Raw genomic sequence first — 18,443 nt, 5'->3', positions numbered from 1 at the left:
TTTAGAAAGTACATTTTTCAGAGGGACCAACCTGGTCCAGGTATCCCGGCAGCACTCCATTGCTGTTAATTTTAACTTATGACTTTAACCCCTTGGGTGCGGCCGTTATTCTGCGCCTGTGCGGCGCTTTTGATTAGTGAGCGGGTTCATGACAGCCCCCAGCCGTCATCAGCACACGCCCACCGTAGTGCATGACGGTCGGGGCCGTCATCAGCATGGAAGGGGTTAACCTGGTGTCACCCGACCAGATACCGGCCAGTGGCTCTTTGTGCTTTTAGGTGCTATACTTACCTTAAATCTTCAAAATTGCATAGCTACTGATTGGATTTTTGTCGTCTGGTGTCAATAACTTATTAAAGGTTACCCTATTTGACTAAATTTGTTTGGCATTTTTCACTGTATTACTGTTTGAGGAGCTGCATAAATACTTTACACATTGCCTCTAAGTTAACCCTGACTGCTTTTGTGTCAAGCTAAACGAGGGCTAAGCGAAGGTTAATTTGGGGTTTGCTTGTGTTTCATCCTGATGAGAATTGTGGTTGCTGCTTGAGTTGGGTTTCTCCTCCCTCAACCAGTAACCCAATTTCCAACATTACAATTGTCGCATGGATGTTTCTATTTTCATGGTGTCAACTGAGATTCCTGTCAATACTGAGAAGCACTAACCTGTAGGTTTCTATCGATGCACCAGTTAGTTTCAAAGTCATCATCATCTTCACCAAAGGGGTTGATGAGCTGTTCAGCAACCTACGGTTCAAATGAGACCCAACAAAACGAATACAGTTAAGGATATAGTGCTGGAAAATGCATCATACATAGTAAGTAATATTTCTTAAGGGTTTCGCTATCTGTGTTATTAAAGCAATAGACATAGAATAATCAATCCAGATATAGCAAAACATCATATGATAGCGTATATATAACATTTTGGTTAAAAACCACATGCATCGCTTTGAATAGAATTTACATATAAAAAGTAAATACACTTCTAAAGTGCTTGGTTGATATACTCTGCAAGACCACAACTATATAACTTATATTTGTGGTTCTGAGCCTTTTGACTTCTGTGGACACGACTAAAGCACAACTAAAAGCCAGGGACCCCCAAACCTTTTCTCCGAATTGTAAGTCAACAATAATACACAAAAATTACACAAATATGTGTATACTCTAAAAGCTCAGCACTTCTACTTTCTTCTGTAACTGTATGTTTAAATATGATAAAGAATACACACCAGTATAAGACCCAAGTCATATTCTCAAATCAATAGGTAACTGTGAAATCATAGCTTTCAGCAGAAGTCATGTTAGTGTATTTGTAGGGTACGACTTATCACCCATGAGGGTATCCAGGCACTAGGACGGTATTATCTGAGTCTAGTTAAGGACGACGATGGAGGGTTGAGCCGAAGAGCCAGGTCTACAGCTTCTTTTGGAATTCCATCAGCAACTTGGAGGCCCTGATGCAGAGGTGGAGGCCCTGATGTGGAGGGGGAGGTCATCCCAGGACTTCGTTGTTACTGGATTGACATTGGCCAGACATATGCAAGCAATTGAGCTTGATATGGACCAAGCTGGAGATAGTACAGGATCTTTGTGTCAAAAGGTGCAAAGGCAGTGATTCTTGTAAAAGCTAACGTGCGAATTGTGCCAGAGAACATGCTGCTCCTGGAAAGTGGAAAGGTAAAAGTGCCGTCAAGGGAATTTATTTTCTATATGATCAGTAATTCAAATTGGTTATAGAAGGATAAATCAATAGTCCTTATTATGAATCAATCCAATACTATTTGACTCGAAATTCAATATAGATACTTTGTTTCATTAAAACACAACATATAAACAAAGACACAAGGTGTATTAGAAAAATAGTTTTATCAAAAATTCATTGAGATAAGTGACTTCATATACAGATAAATAAACAAATAGGGTTTAGGACTGTGGGTACATGTATAAGTAAATTACTACGTGACTCAACAGAACCTAAAAAACACCTATCCCACACCACATTGAATAAAACAAAGATAGGGATAAGATCTGACGACCTGAAGAACCCGGAGTGGAAAGGAGCAGGGAGGCCGAATCACGGACGCGAGGGTGGTGAATGCGAAAAACACCCCCATGCAGTTTTTATGAACTATCTTCCGAATCCTTCTATAAAGAAAAGAGCCTGACGACATCCAGTCATGTGCTGCATTTTTTCGCCGGTCCTTTAATAAAAACAAGGGGAAGCGCGAATATCAGTCCAACATACCGGTGGCTCCTTTTCCTCCATAGAAATGACAACTCCAAATCAACATTAAGACATAAGGAGATTTCTTTCCATATACCATATTCCATTTGAATCTGAATTGATGTCCTGTGACCAACTAGTACTGACTACCTCAAATTGAAGCAGAGGAAGACACGACTCATATATGATAGAGTCCATGTGTTAAAACCCTGTCCTGATGAAGGTGTCAACTTACAAACCGAAACGCTGCGTCGACAACTTGGTTTTTTATTAATTTCTTTGCTGTTTTTAATAATGTGTACTGTAGACATTGTAGAGATGTACATAATTTCTGTATGATGCTGACACTCTTTTTTTACTTCGTACTGTGGCACAGTTATTGATATTTTATATTGTGTATTTTTTAATAAATCAACAAAATTTTTTACCTGAATTGTTTTGTTTATGTACTTTTTTGTCTTTATAACTTGTGACAACTATTGAGAGTGGCTCTAAATGTAAAGATCCCTTGAGGTATGGTGGCATCATATAAGTAAGCACTGGTAGGATAGCCTTCTTTTCAATGTTAACCACCCTATTTACATTTCCTCTGTGCCTTTAAATGCGCGGGATGGACCGGTACAGTAGTGCGTGCCTTCACTTTTTCAAAGAGATTCTGCTGGGTCTGGGATAGCGACTTAGCGAGTATCAGCACCACTACATTTCCATTTCAAACAGCACTGCATTAAATGTGTCACAGGACAGTGAGGTAAAAATCACCGCCGTGTCTGCACATCTCGTAGGGCCTCTGAAGGGGGAGGTTACCGTTATGCCACTTAATAAGACATGTGATACAAATTTACCGTTGGCCTATTTAATGCGGTCAGGCGGAAGGTGTCAGTAGTAATATGTAGTTGAGTTGAGGGCAAAACGCTATTGCAGTGTGCACACGTGTTGGGCTGTAGGTAGGCACGGAGATGAATTCTCCCTCTGATGTCCGCCCACAGATGTCTCGTGGTATGCCCCGTGGAGAGTCTGGGCCCAGCTCACTGTCTCCTAGAGTTGAGGCTTGGTCCGCATCCCTCTGGACTCCCCCGTGCCACCTTCACTTCCGTCCCTCTCCCACACTTGTCTCCTTTCCCAGACTTCCAGGCACTTTCACTGTGCACGAGGAATAGAAAACTCAAACAGAAGACACAGTCATGTTGTCCCTGCTAGCAAGGGGGAAGCGCCCAGGAAGAGACGGGAAGAAGAGAGTGGGATAAGAGACAGTGAAATTTGCTCAACCTGTAGACAGCACTTTAGGAAAACCTGACAATGTCATAGGAGACAAAGTAAGACCTCTATGCAGGATGGAAAGCGTGCGCAGGAAACGAGACCAATGCGCAGGAGACAGGCTGCTAGATGGGGGGTTTTGGAGTCTGAGAGATCCATAGAAACTATTGATTGTACCCAGAGTGAACAGGGGTGCTGCAGCATAGGCAGACGTAGAAATCAGTTTGTATTTTTGAAAAATAAAAAATCAGTTTCCAGAGAATAAACCTTTATTCGGTTAACCCCAGTGTTTATAGATTTCATAAATCTCAAAGCCTCGAAGGAAGAACTAGGCACTTCTGTAGTCTCAAAATCCACCTAACTCAAAATGTGCTAGATAAGGATATAATTTCTCAAGATTATATGCTGGGTATTTTTCCCTTAAGCTTTAGAAATCATCATTTGATAAAACATGAATTTGGAATGATGTTATAAAATCGGTGACGGGTGCAGCACCCTGTTTTATATTCTCTCTCATAGCTTTGATCTCTCTGTTTCTCTTCCATTCTCGCCTCCCCTCTACCCCTCTCACTCTTTCTCTCTCGCTCCTCATCTCCTCTTTTTCGCGCCCTCACTCCCTCCCCATTTCTCGGCCTCTTGCGCTCTCTCACATTTTCTCTGTCTCCCAGTTCCACTCTCATCTCTTCACTTTCTACCTCCCTCTCACACCTTTATCTGGTTCTCTCTTACTCATTATGTGCTCCTCTCCCCTTTCTCCTTCTTTGCCTATGTCTCTCTTTCTCGTCTCTCTCCACCTCTTGCCCTCTCTTCTACCTCTCTCTGTCACTCCTGTTTGTCTCTCTTTTTCTTCATAAGCTTCTCCCTTCTCCCTCTCTCTTCCACCTGGCCCACTCTATATTTCTCCTTCTTTATCTTCGCCTCCATCCCCTCTCCATTTCCATCCATCGCTCTCTCTTCCCTTTCCCATCTTTCCTCATTTCTCCCTTTCTCTGTTTTCGTTTTCTCCCTCCCTCGCTTCCTCTCTCTCTCACTTTCGTTCTCTCTCTCTCTCCCTCTCTTCCTTCTGTCTCTCTCGCTCTATCACTTTCGCTCTCTCTCTCTCCCTTTATTTCTGCCTCTCTCCATCAATGTCACTCTCTCTCCCTCACTTTCCGGAGCAATAGGCCTAAAGGCATTTACATATTGTGGAAGGGTTCAATAAGGATGTGCTCTATTAAGCTCTGCTGTTTTGAATTGCATTGCGTACAGGGCTGTACTTTAATGTGCTGTGTATTGTTGTGTTATATTATATTCTGCTTTGATGTTCACTGCTCTAATCGAGCTCCAAGGGGTTTCCTGTATTGAATCGGATGTCAGGATTTGTGCTTTTGTCGTGTGCTATGTTGCACTGTATTGCACTGTTGTATGCTATAGTTTTCTGTACTGTAGTGTGCGATAACATTGTGCACTGTGCTTTCTATACCAGTCTTAAGTTTGCTCCACAGTTTAGAGGCTTTCTGGACTGTGTTGTGCTTTGCTACACTATACTTTGTGGTGTCTTACTTGCTTTGCTGCGCTGTACTGCGCACTATTGATTTATACAAGAATGGCCAGCATTCTGTGCTTTGCTGTACAGTGTTACACCAATCAGCGTTAGCTCTGCCACGGTTGAGCTCACAGCACTCTGACTCACAGACTGGGGTGATGGGATATTAATTCGGGAGGAAAATGTATGGAAGTGCATTTCAGAACCTTTGGACCTTTTGAAGCTTAAATTTGGACTCTAAGCTTCACAAGGTCATTAGCTGGGGTTATATGTGGCAGTATTCTAATCGGAAGATATAGTTAACCCGGTATGAACGTTTCTTAACAGGGTGGTGTCAGTGGGAAGTATGAGGTTGATTTTATTTTATTTTGGTTGTGATTAGTTTAAAGAGCTCATTTATGAAAGAGAGCTGTTTCTACGACGCTGTTATGTAGCAACAGGCCTTAGTCTCCTTGTAGTAGTAAGGGGGAGGTCAACATTTTGGTTTTCACAGTGCCCTTTGGGAATAAAAGGTTCAAACAATGAAAAATAAATAAAAAAACAAAATGAAGCAAATCAAAGTGTTTGCAAAGTGGCTAGATTGATTTTATTCACAGAAATAATAAAGATGTCATGATAACACTGATGGTTAATTTTTATCCTAAGAGAGATCAGAGTTTTGTCTAGTGGAAGTTTTGACTCATGGAAAGGTAGTGCAGAAGGTTAATGTGCCTGCTGCAAAGAACCTGCACCTGTTGCAGATCACAAAATGCACATGATGTTTAGATGTTTAGTTGTTTGTTAAATTAAAAACATCTTTGAGGTACTCAGAAATGCATTGTATCTCGAAGTCTGTTATGAAGATCTGTGGTTATACTGAATAAGTAGCTCCCTATACTGAATAAGGTACCTATGTTATATGACATTTCTTTATTAATGTAATAACTGCACTTTCACGATTGCTTTATTAACCTTCCTGCTTTCTCAAATTTGCTTGAAAATGCACCATTTGTCCACTCCTTTTTCAAAATTTTCCCCCCGAACCCTCCTTAGGTTGTTCGGGCTCGCTCGCTACGCTTGCTCGCTACGGTGAAGTATGCCAGTAATTTCATGCCCCACTACTTTCAAATGTCACCAGCCGCCCCTGAGTGGCACTTATCCTCTTGAAATATTTCAGCTCTGATGAAAAGTTTAGGTGTGCCCAATTCCAATAAAAGATGAGCAGTTGCATGGAGTTTGTAAGTGCCTGCCCATGTAAAAAAGTGGAGGGAGTTACATGCAGCCAGGAAGGACCTTCTGGGCAGCCCACTTGTGTATACCTGAAAAAAAGTCGCTGACTGCTTACCACAGCTGCCGCTAAGTGTGTAGATGCGTATGTGTTTCCAGAAAATCATATACAATTAAGCATAATTTTTGCGAGGATCTGATTGTCCATGTCGGAGCATCTTTTCACATGCTTACTGTTGAACCAGCAACTAGATTCTGATTGAAACATGTTTAAAATGTCTATTTTTTTAAAACATATCTTTATCGATTTTATGATTTATGTATCAACCTAATAGGTAGAACAGATTTTTTACAGTTACTTATCTCAAAATGCTTACAGTAATTGACAGAAAATAATGGTTAGAGGTCATTAGGGGGCACGGACTCCTAGGGACCTATCTTTTATAACTGACCTAAATGAATATACCAAAGCTTAGCTTTTGCTCTTGAATGCAAAGACACCTTAACAAGAAATGGCTTATGTTGCTTGGCAGCAGTGTCAGCATAATGGCAACAGAAAACACAGTGCATAAACGGATACACTTAACCTGCTCTGCTCTTACACACACAGGTTATGCCCAAGTTCTATCTCCTAGGTTTAAAACATTCACCTCTTTCCAGCAGCGTAGTGTGGCTTACCAGTGTCCGGGGCAAGAAAGGTATCCTTCCACTCTTCTTTTAAAATGTGCACCCCTAAGAATGCCCCTAAGGATTTTGCCCCTGGATAACCGCCCTTCTGCCCCTATACCCCCCTCCCCCACCCACACACACACACTCCTACACGCTACACCACTGTCTTTCTAATAGTTCTCTTTCTAGATAGCGGAGGAGAATGTCACAGTGGTGTGGAAGAAGAGCTTAGAAAGTGGAGCCTGATTGTGAACAGAAGGCCGATGGCTATGATTCTTATGTTGGTTTCATTCAGGAAGAGCCATCTGGTTGTCATCCATTGTGCATGTGTTGGAAAGGCAACTGTGCACTTCATTTCCTTTTCTTTGCTCTTGCAGTGTCTTGACGTATATTTGAGAATATTACCATATATGTGTTAGACAACGTTGTGGGTACTGAGTACAGCTGTGATTTGTCTCACTAGAGAGCAAGCAAGAAAACGTAACCCTGAGGCTCGCCGCAGTTCAAATGTGTGGTTTCTGAAGTTAAGGATCCGCATTTCACCTGATGGGTGGGGTTAGCCAAGAATAAATTAAAACCAGTAGACTACAACAACTCTAAGCCCAAATGTGGTCTCCAGGCAATGCATGGTCGATCATGCCGATAGCTGCGGACAAGTCCAGGTGGATCAATGCACAGCTTTGATCATTGATCCAGCAGAGCAAGGTTATTCAGTCATGTTAAATAATTCAGTTTTGGCACCACTTGGGGAGCTGAAGCTTCATTGGAAGTCAATGATGAGATCATGCACTTCCAATAAAGCAGAGAGCTGGGTGGTTACTAGCGCTTCATTTGAGCCGGTGGATGCCGGTGGGGCCGTCGGTGGATGCTGGTGGGGCCACTGGCAATAATATTTGGGGGCCCACACTTATTTTTCTGCATCAAACATTTACTTAGTGTAAGAGACAGAAAAACAAACAACGACGGAGGAAAAGAAAGATGGAAACACTGTCATAAAGGTAGAAAGCAGGAACCTGCAAGAGTGATATAAAGAGAAAGGGTCAAGGGAGTGTCTGTTAGTGGATTAAAGAGGCATGAGGTCGATGCACGGCCACGCATCCTTGGTATTGGTTGTGCTGACATTGAATTGTACTGGCTGCGGACTTCTGAGCAGATCTTTGGGCACTGGCACTCATTCTACATTCTTACACAAACTAGTCACTAGTGTTTACTATTGCCTCTAGGTTGCTTAGCATTAGTAGGAAGACCACAGGTGGTCTATAGTTGCCTAGGATGTTTGGGTCAGCAGCAGATGGTTACTTGCGGAGAGGTGTAATGATGATAGTATGTTTAGGTGTGTTAGGGAGGTCTTCCGTCAACAAGGGTGCATTGACGAATCTGAAGATCAACACAAAGACAGACTGGCTCAGTTTAATGCCTTGGGCATTGCAGGGCCCTGAAGGTGACAAGTTGTGGATATATTTGGTACAGTTCCACGATAATGTATCACAAAAGGTGCTGGATCTTGAGGAGTAATCGGCTTTGGAAATTAGTTGCTGCAAGTAGGACTTTGTCACTCTGAGTATAGTAGTTTTATAGTAAAGTGTGTGCAGTAGTGGCTGCATCAGAAGGGAGGTGAGGCGTTTTCCAGAATCCATGCCCAGTTAAGCCTTTTTGTTTTACGAGTCACAGTTCTTTGTAGAGCTGTTTGTTTTGTTTAGATTTGAAGGGTGTTATCTCTATGATAATAATATTTTTGAAGATGTCAGACAGGACTTCGTCTAGATGGCACCTGTGTCAGAAAGGGCGCAGCAGTTTTAAGGTTTCTTATTCAGGATGTGGGTAGAGGGGAGGTTTTGGTCACCTCTAGTAGTGCTATCAAGTTGATGTTGGTGTCATGCAAGTTGAAGTGAATGTGGCCATGGTCTGACCAGGCCCATGAGCAGTAGTCATCAATGGTCAGATTTTGAGAAGTGTGGCTCTAAACTATGATCAGTGTTGTGTATCAGGCCACTTGTAATCATGCTCTTAGTCTAGTGTGCTTGTAAAACATGTGCATCACACAGCTGAGATCAACCCACACTGTGCATGTTATCCATAATTCCTTGAGTGAAAGAATTCGAAGGGTCATCAGTCCTAATGTTGAAGTCTTCAAAATGAAAAAACGCTTTGAAAAGGCCATTGCGAATGGGACAATAGGTCAGTTAGTGTTTTTTTGATGCTGTGAAGTGTTATGGTTAAGTATCTTTAGAGTGCAATGTGTTGTGTTTGTATCTCTAAAAAGTTGAGGGAGGTGTTGAATTAGTGGCTCTATGATGCTGTGACTGGTTTGTAACCTTTGAATGCAGTTTAGTAACAATGACAATAACATTTTCATATAGACCCTCATGAGACACCTCTGTCATTTCCAAACTCTGTAAATAACAGTCATAACCAATTTAATGGCACTCAGTTTACCAGCCTCTGAATTATGGAAGGCTGAGTTGCCTTTGCCAAGATTTGAAAGTATGGCTTGCTCCTGGCAGCAGAAGACAGAAGTAAGAGCTTCCCTACCGTATGATGTTGGCGCACCAGTGTTGTAATTAGAGTTGTAGCATTGTTGCCTTTCCCTCAATGTTTCTATCCAATCTCCTCTTTGTCTCTTTTGAGTATCTTAGTGTATAGAGTTAAGTCAGAAGAATGTATGCAGTAATGTGGAATGTGTACTAGAAGTTCCTAGAGGCTGTTGAGGTAGTCGCACCAGTTGGAAGTATGTGCTGTGACTGACTCGCTCGGATCTATGTATTCAATAAAACATTCTGCCTCTACCTAACTGTGGATTGAATTACTACAATCAGTGTCCCTAAAATGTAATACAATATTCCAGGTTAGTGTAGCTAATGTGATGGGTTTGTCTCCCTAGCATGCTGTACAGTATATTAATACCACTAGAGCGAGCTGCACTGATGTGGATTAATGCTCACACAATGCAGTATATAGTTTGTAAGTGTTTTAAGTGCAATATGGTGTATTAGTATCTGTAGGAGGCTTTGTGAATTTCTTGGCATCCATATTATTTGGTGTGGTTACTGTGTCCTCCCAGGATGCAGTGCCGGATGGTGTGCTAGTCCCGGTGATGCTGTGCAGAGTACAGGGTTGGTGCTGGTAGGGTGAAGTGCATTTTAATGGGTTTGTATACCAAGGATTCAGTGGGATGAGGCAGTATCCCTAGGATGCCTGGATGCAGTGCAGTGAGTGGGTGTGTGCACAATGGGTTTGGTGCATTGTTATTTATTATTCTCTTTAGGGTGTAGTACAGGTTGCTTTACTACTTTTATCATAATTCATTGCAGTATAGTTAGTATACGTTCCTAGAACAGTATTTTCAGTTATTGGCCATAGGATTCACCCCCAGTATGCCCTGCATGTGGTTGGGTACTATCCTTATAATACAGTACAGAGTCATGGATTGGCGTCCATAGGTTGCTGGCCAGTAGCCCTGAAAGTTTGGACTTTTTCCTTTGAATAAATTGTAGTGTGTACAGTGTGGTATTTCACAACCACAGGAAGTGGTGAGGTTGGTTAATATCGTTGGAATGTGGTGCAATGCACAAGATTATTGCCCCTGGGAGGAAGAGCCGTTTCCTGGGTTGAAAGCATTAGTACATCTTTGGTAATTGTTCTTATAAAGAAGTGCTAACAAATGAGGTACCTTCCTTGGAATGTAAAACAGTCAGTGTGCTGGGTTTGTGAATCTATTGTAGGGTAGTGTGGTGTATTATTATTGAAAAATGCACTTTTCTTTTTGTTTCTTTAAACACATCCCGGATCAACCACCATGCATCTTACAGAAATCTTAGATCCCCCACAGGCGACCACCAATTTAGTAGTAAGTCCTAAACACAACAAATGCTCGGTTTGAGGACATTGCGTTTCAGTACGGTCTCTAATCAGTCAAGCCCTTTCCTCATTATTTTAATATGGGAGTTAAATCATATTTTTTAGGTTGAGCATTCGAGTCCTCTTGTATAGACTTTAGTATATACTTATATGTGTATGTACTTTGTGGGCTCTGGAGATCATCCCTAGGACTTGTCTGCTTCCGCTTGGGGACTTTTTTTTCAGTTCAACTGCCACTTTTAAAAAGTCTTGATAGAAAACGACCAATAGAGGTCAGTAAAATACCAGGATTGCTTTCTGCTTGTTCAACTACCTCTATTTGACTGTCTTGATAGAAAACGACCAGTAGAGGTCAGTCAAATACCAAAATTAGTTTTTTGCCGAGGGACTTTATTTTTTTTATTTTTCTGGCAAATGCCTCTATTTAACTTTCTTGATAGAAAGCGACCAGCAGAGCTCAGTAAAATACCAGAATCAGTTTAGCATTCTCTAGATTCCAGTCCAGAGAAATTATCTTCCACAAGCACATGTAGACAAAAATATTTTTTTCAAATTTTATATTTTCGGTGATATGAGCACCGAAGGCCCTGATTTTATATTAAAAACAGAGCTTTGTACAGTACCATTTCCCCCAGAAAGGCAATATTTCACTCCATGTGTTACCATACATGGCGTGTCAACAGTTTGGTGCTTACTTGTCCTCTATCTTAAAGAACAGTAGATATTTCAGCACCCAGGTTAAAGTGCTGCAAAGCTAAATACATATAAGGTCCCAAAGCGGAGACCGATTGCATTACAAATGCTTGTTTTATCTAATCAGGCTTTTAACTAACCCTTGGCAGCGTCTGTCTTTTGCCAATTAGTGACAAGAAACCTTAGGGCGAACATTGTGCTTTATTAAACCCAGCAACATAAAATAACATAATTGTGACAAGCCAGGTGTCCCTCAGTCACAGGTGTGACGGACATTATGGAGATTTATGAACATGAATCCTATTTTGTTACATATTTACACCAAAACTATTGGACTTGAAAGCGAATTTTCAAGACTGCAACCTAACTGTCTTATGTTAGTGCCATTACAAGGAATGTTGGAGCCCCAAGAAGCAAAATAAAAATTTCTAATTGGGTGGTATTTTTTTCCTTGCAACAATGGTATTTTTAATTTGTAGGCCTTTTTTAACATTCGGATGCCCACTTGTGGCCATTTGTGGCACCTTATGCAAACTACTTACAGTGGCCGCACTGTAGTAACAACTGTAACACAACTAAACATTGACCACTGATAATTTTTGTGGTTAAGCAAGTCTTTATGTTTACCTTTAACCAGCCCGAATAAAAGAAGAACTGTAAAAGAGTAAATATTGGAATGTAAAGATCTAAATCATGGCCAGCATATCCTTGGTTCGGATCCAGAAACTGACGCCCAATCAGGCACGCAAAGAAGAAGGTGTACACTGCAAGAGTGACAACCTGGAAGCAGAAAGAAGAGAACATGAGTACCAATGACAACAAAACATCTGTCTGGACAACTGTAACACTGAACTCTCAAAGACAACCCCATGCTTGTACCTGAGTGTACACCAAAGGAATTCCCACCCAGTCATAGCCGAACAGGAGGCTACACCAGGAGCGAAATCTAAGCATCTCCTAACAAGAAGAGAACAAGTATTAGAACGCTTCAGAAAACACTACATCCAAATTCAATTTTGAAGAAACTATTAGCAAGACTAGATTTCCTCGTTCTGCAAAGGAACTTTAATATCCATTAAGACTTGTAGGTAACAGTATCATGAGCTGCCTCCCATATATTAATAGCATCCTAATACCCATCATTTCTGCATGCGGATTTGTTTCACCACAATCATAGAGGGAATGATGTGACATTGCCGGCATTAGTGACATCAAAAAAAGACAAGCCTTTATAGATTCCTTATGAAACTAATCTGTATTAAAAACGTCACCTACCAAGAGTTACGACTGCCAGAAACATATTAGCGGTTTACGAAAGGCCTCTGGCTGTTGGTGATGCTCTGTCACTATTTTTCGTTTTGCTTAACACACGTACTACTGCACATTAAATACATATATACAAAGTGTGATTTTCATGTTATACTTTAACTATAGTTAGTGTGTTCACGTTAAGTTAGCCATAGTCAATGATGGCATTGTTAAATGACTCATGCTAATAGTGAAGAATTTGTTTTTGGATGCTGTACTCTCTCAACTTTTCTCTCGTTCCCGAAGCCAAGATTTAAATTGCTTCAATTGTTTACTTTCTGTGAGAATTGTTTATCCCTTGTAAGTCTCACAGAAAGCTTAATAATGCACCTATACCTGAGACAAGCTAACAGCAATGTATCATCCTTTGAAAGATATCTCCAGAAAATCGCACAGTTGTAAGCTTCCTTTGTGCAAAATCTGGGAAGGAAGGCATAGCCATGCTATCGGGAAATGCTGGATCATGATTGTTCACAACTTCTTGGTACTTGTGGGCAGTGCTCCATATTTTTGGAAATTGCATGATTTAATTCGGCATTGCTGAGTTAGAGTTTGATATGCTTTCCCACTAGCTTGAAAACAGATGCCCCTTTCCATGCTCTTGACACTGGCTACTAGACCTTTTATTTACCTTTGCCCCTGCTCATCAGAGCTAAACTACTGAGCAAATTATTTCATATTGAACCAATTGCGTCTTCATTTTGGTGCTGTGTTTAGAGGCCTGACTGCCTAACATCTGATGCTTAACATCCACAACCTCATTTGAATCCTCAGCTTAGCATTAGGGAATCTCCCTTCTTGGGAAACTGAATCTTATTCTACTTGCATATGATTATCTTTGAATACCTTGCCTCTGTTCTATTCTGACTCACTTTGGATTGTACTGAACAATGTATTTGTAGGGAATTATGGATTTTTGACTAATAATCTGAGTATGTAAATTTGCAAATCTTCTAATAAACCTTCATGGTTTGCCAATCTTCTCCTCTCTTATTATTGTGGAGTCTAGTTTGCTTCACTGTCATCGATGTACTGTTGATGAGTTGAAGTAAAGCCTCAATTCAAGACAATGGTCCATCCACTTCAGTGCAGCTTGTATTTGAATATGCACCAAAGACGCGCACAGTGCAAACCACATCACACGCTGCTTGTTGGCTGCTTTTGGATCCAGGGGTCTGTGCATGAAACATACGTCATAAGTATTCCAGAGGAGCAAACTACAACTTTTTACTGATATGATGTCAATAACTGATGTCAATTCATAAAAGATGTCAAAATTGACATAACCAATGGCGCTATAGAGGATGCCTTCTATGATGTCATATGTGAAGTCATGAGGAATGAATGAACAGAATAATCAGTAAATAAAGACATCTGTATAGGTAATGACTAACAAGGAACTAAATATGATATGCATCTAGGGGCACATAGATATTTTTAAAATCTCCTTTTCCAATTTCTTAGTGTTGTGTAGTTTGTATAAACCTATATAGGATCTGCACGCTTAGACAACATAGACTGTGGGATTGGTGTCCAGACTGATTCCATTCAGAAAAGGGGGTGGTGATGAACAGAGTGTCTGAATTAAGCAGACCACTCTTACCCATTCCAAAGATCAGGGCTTGATCCATCACCGTTATTTATCTCACTGCATCATTTTTGTCCACCATAAGCGTGGAAGGGTATACTCAGATGTGAGTCCCTAGCTCATTGCACCATCAGGATTCAAGCAAGCCGGGCCGAAGACAGCTGAAATGCCAGAAACCGGTCCCCGGTAGCTTGTTTCCTTCCCAGTGTAAGAATTGGCTTGGTAGTTTGGTCTGCCCTGTTCCCATGATGCACTGGGCCATGGTCAGACTAATTTGCATATAGCCAAGTTCTGAGCTGGGATGGTGCAGTGAGCTAAAAAACGGTGATGGATCAAGCCCTGATCTTTGGACTGGGTAAGAGTGGTCTGCTTAATTCAGACACTCTGTTCATCACCACCCCCTTTTCTGAATCATTTTTGTCCACCATAAGCGTAGAAGGGTATACTCAGATGTGAGTCCCTAGCTCATTGCACCATCAGGATTCAAGCAAGCCGGGCCGAAGACAGCTGAAATGCCAGAAACCGGTCCCCGGTAGCTTGTTTCCTTCCCAGTGTAAGAATTGGCTTGGTATTTTGGTCTGCCCTGTTCCCATGATGCACTGGGCCATGGTCAGACTAATTTGCATATAGCCAAGTTCTGAGCTGGGATGGTGCAGTGAGCTAAAAAACGGTGATGGATCAAGCCCTGATCTTTGGACTGGGTAAAAGTGGTCTGCTTAATTCAGACACTCTGTTCATCACCACCCCCTTTTCTGAATCATTTTTGTCCACCATAAGCGTGGAAGGGTATACTCAGATGTGAGTCCCTAGCTCATTGCACCATCAGGATTCAAGCAAGCCGGGCCGAAGACAGCTGAAATGCCAGATACCGGTCCCCGGTAGCTTGTTTCCTTCCCCGTGTAAGAATTGGCTTGGTAGTTTGGTCTGCCCTGTTCCCATGATGCACTGGGCCATGGTCAGACTAATTTGCATATAGCCAAGTTCTGAGCTGGGATGGTGCAGTGAGCTAAAAAACGGTGATGGATCAAGCCCTGATCTTTGGACTGGGTAAGAGTGGTCTGCTTAATTCAGACACTCTGTTCATCACCACCCCCTTTTCTGAATCATTTTTGTCCACCATAAGCGTGGAAGGGTATACTCAGATGTGAGTCCCTAGCTCATTGCACCATCAGGATTCAAGCAAGCCGGGCCGAAGACAGCTGAAATGCCAGAAACCGGTCCCCGGTAGCTTGTTTCCTTCCCAGTGTAAGAATTGGCTTGGTAGTTTGGTCTGCCCTGTTCCCATGATGCACTGGGCCATGGTCAGACTAATTTGCATATAGCCAAGTTCTGAGCTGGGATGGTGCAGTGAGCTAAAAAACGGTGATGGATCAAGCCCTGATCTTTGGACTGGGTAAGAGTGGTCTGCTTAATTCAGACACTCTGTTCATCACCACCCCCTTTTCTGAATCATTTTTGTCCACCATAAGCGTGGAAGGGTATACTCAGATGTGAGTCCCTAGCTCATTGCACCATCAGGATTCAAGCAAGCCGGGCCGAAGACAGCTGAAATGCCAGAAACCGGTCCCCGGTAGCTTGTTTCCTTCCCAGTGTAAGAATTGGCTTGGTAGTTTGGTCTGCCCTGTTCCCATGATGCACTGGGCCATGGTCAGACTAATTTGCATATAGCCAAGTTCTGAGCTGGGATGGTGCAGTGAGCTAAAAAACGGTGATGGATCAAGCCCTGATCTTTGGACTGGGTAAGAGTGGTCTGCTTAATTCAGACACTCTGTTCATCACCACCCCCTTTTCTGAATCAGACTGATTCTAGACACCACCACCGGGTATGTTTGCCTGTATACCAGCTAGCTCACAGTGCCACTATAAGCTCCTCTTACCAAGCAGAGAATAGTTGTTGGCAACTATTGAATATGAGAACTCTGTCCGATCAGGGATCGTGGAAACCGTACAGTACTTTTCGCTCAGTCACTCGTGCTCACTTTGTCTCAGAGAAATACACAGAATAAACGGCGGGGACATTTTCAATAAGCATTTATTGAACCAGCGTCATTCTAGTGTAAAATAGGTGTGCTGAAACAGCCATAAGACTGAAAAAGATATAAATGATTATAAGCATGAATAGAGTAAAGGGATGGTAGATTCCTACCATAGTGCTAAAACAATGAATATATGCATGCATATAAATACATGACAATAATAATATGTACTCCTACGAAGCAGCCTTAACTAGATGTTCCTAAGTGTACCTAGCATGTATGTAGGTGTAGAGCCAAGAATACCCCTAGGCTGTAGCCAACCCCATTACCTGAAGTGAGAAACTGTGGGACCCCGTCTTGGTCTCTGCAAGGGATGTCAGACCACTGCAAGCTGGAGTATCTGGGTGCAGGAACCTCAGCGTCTCACGCCAGTGTATCAACATGGAAGTCTTTCTCCACTGCCTGCCCCAGCAAAGATATGCTGTATAGATACCCAAAAGGTACCCTCAGAAGTTCTACCTTACTGTGTCATGTCGGCCGAGGATGACGAAAGGGACCCTTATACATAGTTATTATGCAGAAGATGGTAATCCTGCTGTGATTCTGAGAATTCTCATGCATAATAAATGAGGCTAGTTCTCTGGGAAAACCATACAACATTTATGCAGTACCTTAACTAGACAAGAGGGCAGTACCAAAAACCATTATGGTGTACAATGGAACGGAAATGTAGGTGAAAGGTTAGGTGACTACCCAGACCTATATTGGGTACATTACAAAACATAACATTAGGCTTCCTCAGACAAATATTAAATCTATCCAGAATGATTTTCGCTGAAAAATATACTCACAGGAATTACGGACTCCAAATGCTGTACATCTTCATTTAGATTTAACTAACATCTCATTCAGAGTACTTTGGAGCATGGGGAGAAGGGATAAATAGGGTCAGATTTGGACAGATGCAATATTCATAGGATGGGGAAAGAAAAGAGGAAAAGATGAAAATAGATGAAAATAATACACATGGTATAGGAAAACTGCCTTACTTATATGCTTTAGCAATCATTGCCATAAACTGTACAATAAGTTTATGGCAGAAATTAAGTTGCTGGTTGAGGGGATGAAGCCCTACTCCAGCATCAAAGACAATCCTTGTCAGGGTGAAGTCATAAGCCAACCTCAGAGTTAAACTGTGTTCAATGCTCCGGTATCTTGACACAGAGCAGTCAGGCTTAACTGATAGGCAATGTGTAAAGCATGTTTGAAGTACTTCAAACTGTAATAAAGTGAAAACAAAACACAAGGAAAATCCGACACAAAATTAGAAAAATATAGAAATTTTTAATAAATGAAACAAGAACAAAATGACTAAAATCCAATCAGAAGAACCGGAGATATGAAATTTTAAATGTTTCAAAGAATTAATGCCCACATGCATCATTGTTGGTATTTGCGATACCTAAATTGCGAAAATTAAGGAATCGCAATTTAGGAATCGCAAATAACTATGCATTAAAAATTCGCAAATATTTTTGCGATTTCTTATTTTTCCTTATTTGCGATTTCCAATTTTGTGAATCGCAAATAAGGAATCCCTTTCCATTGATTCCTATGGCCTAGAGGCCCATAGGAAACAATGGGAAGGCATTCTCATTTTGGAATTCGCAATTAAGGAATAGCAAAATGAGAATGCAATTTCTAGGGTGCAGGGGGGTCCAAAGGACCCCCCCCCTGCACCCCTGAAAGGTAACATACAGTCCATTTTTCACACATACATGCCCAAGGGCATGTGTGAGTGTAAAATGAAAGTGTCAAAAATGCACTTTTGTGCATTTTTGAAACTTTTCTAAAATTACCATGAAGGTTGACTTCATGCTAATTTAACACTTCTAATCTGGGAATTCGCAAATTTTTCCAGATGATGAATTGCATTTAAGAAATCGCAAAATTGAGATTTCTTAAATGCAATCGCAATTTAAGAAATCGCAAATAAATTGCATTTCTTAAATTGCGAAAAAGCCAAAAAGGTTAATGCATCCCAAAACAAAGATTTGCACTCGCAAACGGCCGAATTTTGCGATTTGCACCGTTTGCGAATGCAAATCACTTTGATGCATGTGGGCGATAGTGCCA

The 18,443-nt window shown here is 41.5% G+C and overlaps 1 protein-coding gene across 4 annotated transcripts in view; it reads right to left on the bottom strand.

The window, feature by feature from the left end:
* Nucleotides 1-18,443, bottom strand: part of BEST3 (bestrophin 3) — a 261,060-nt gene that overhangs the window by 21,879 nt on the left and 220,738 nt on the right. For 2 of the 4 annotated variants that reach the window (XM_086922001.1, XM_086922020.1), the window contains 3 exons: nt 12,315-12,392; nt 12,063-12,215; nt 667-747 (listed from right to left, as the gene is read on the bottom strand). In XM_086922001.1, the coding sequence (XP_086778127.1) occupies nt 667-747; nt 12,063-12,215; nt 12,315-12,392 (312 nt within the window). The remainder of the gene's footprint in view (nt 1-666; nt 748-12,062; nt 12,216-12,314; nt 12,393-18,443) is intronic. The other 2 variants (XM_086922012.1, XM_086922019.1) reach the window with 2 other exon arrangements.

This window comes from Lissotriton vulgaris, chromosome 1_1, assembly GCF_964263255.1.
Source record: "Lissotriton vulgaris chromosome 1_1, aLisVul1.2, whole genome shotgun sequence".
NCBI lineage: Eukaryota > Metazoa > Chordata > Amphibia > Caudata > Salamandridae > Lissotriton > Lissotriton vulgaris.
The sequence above is the reverse complement of the archived record's forward strand: the minus strand, read 5'-3'. Positions and strand labels throughout refer to the sequence as shown.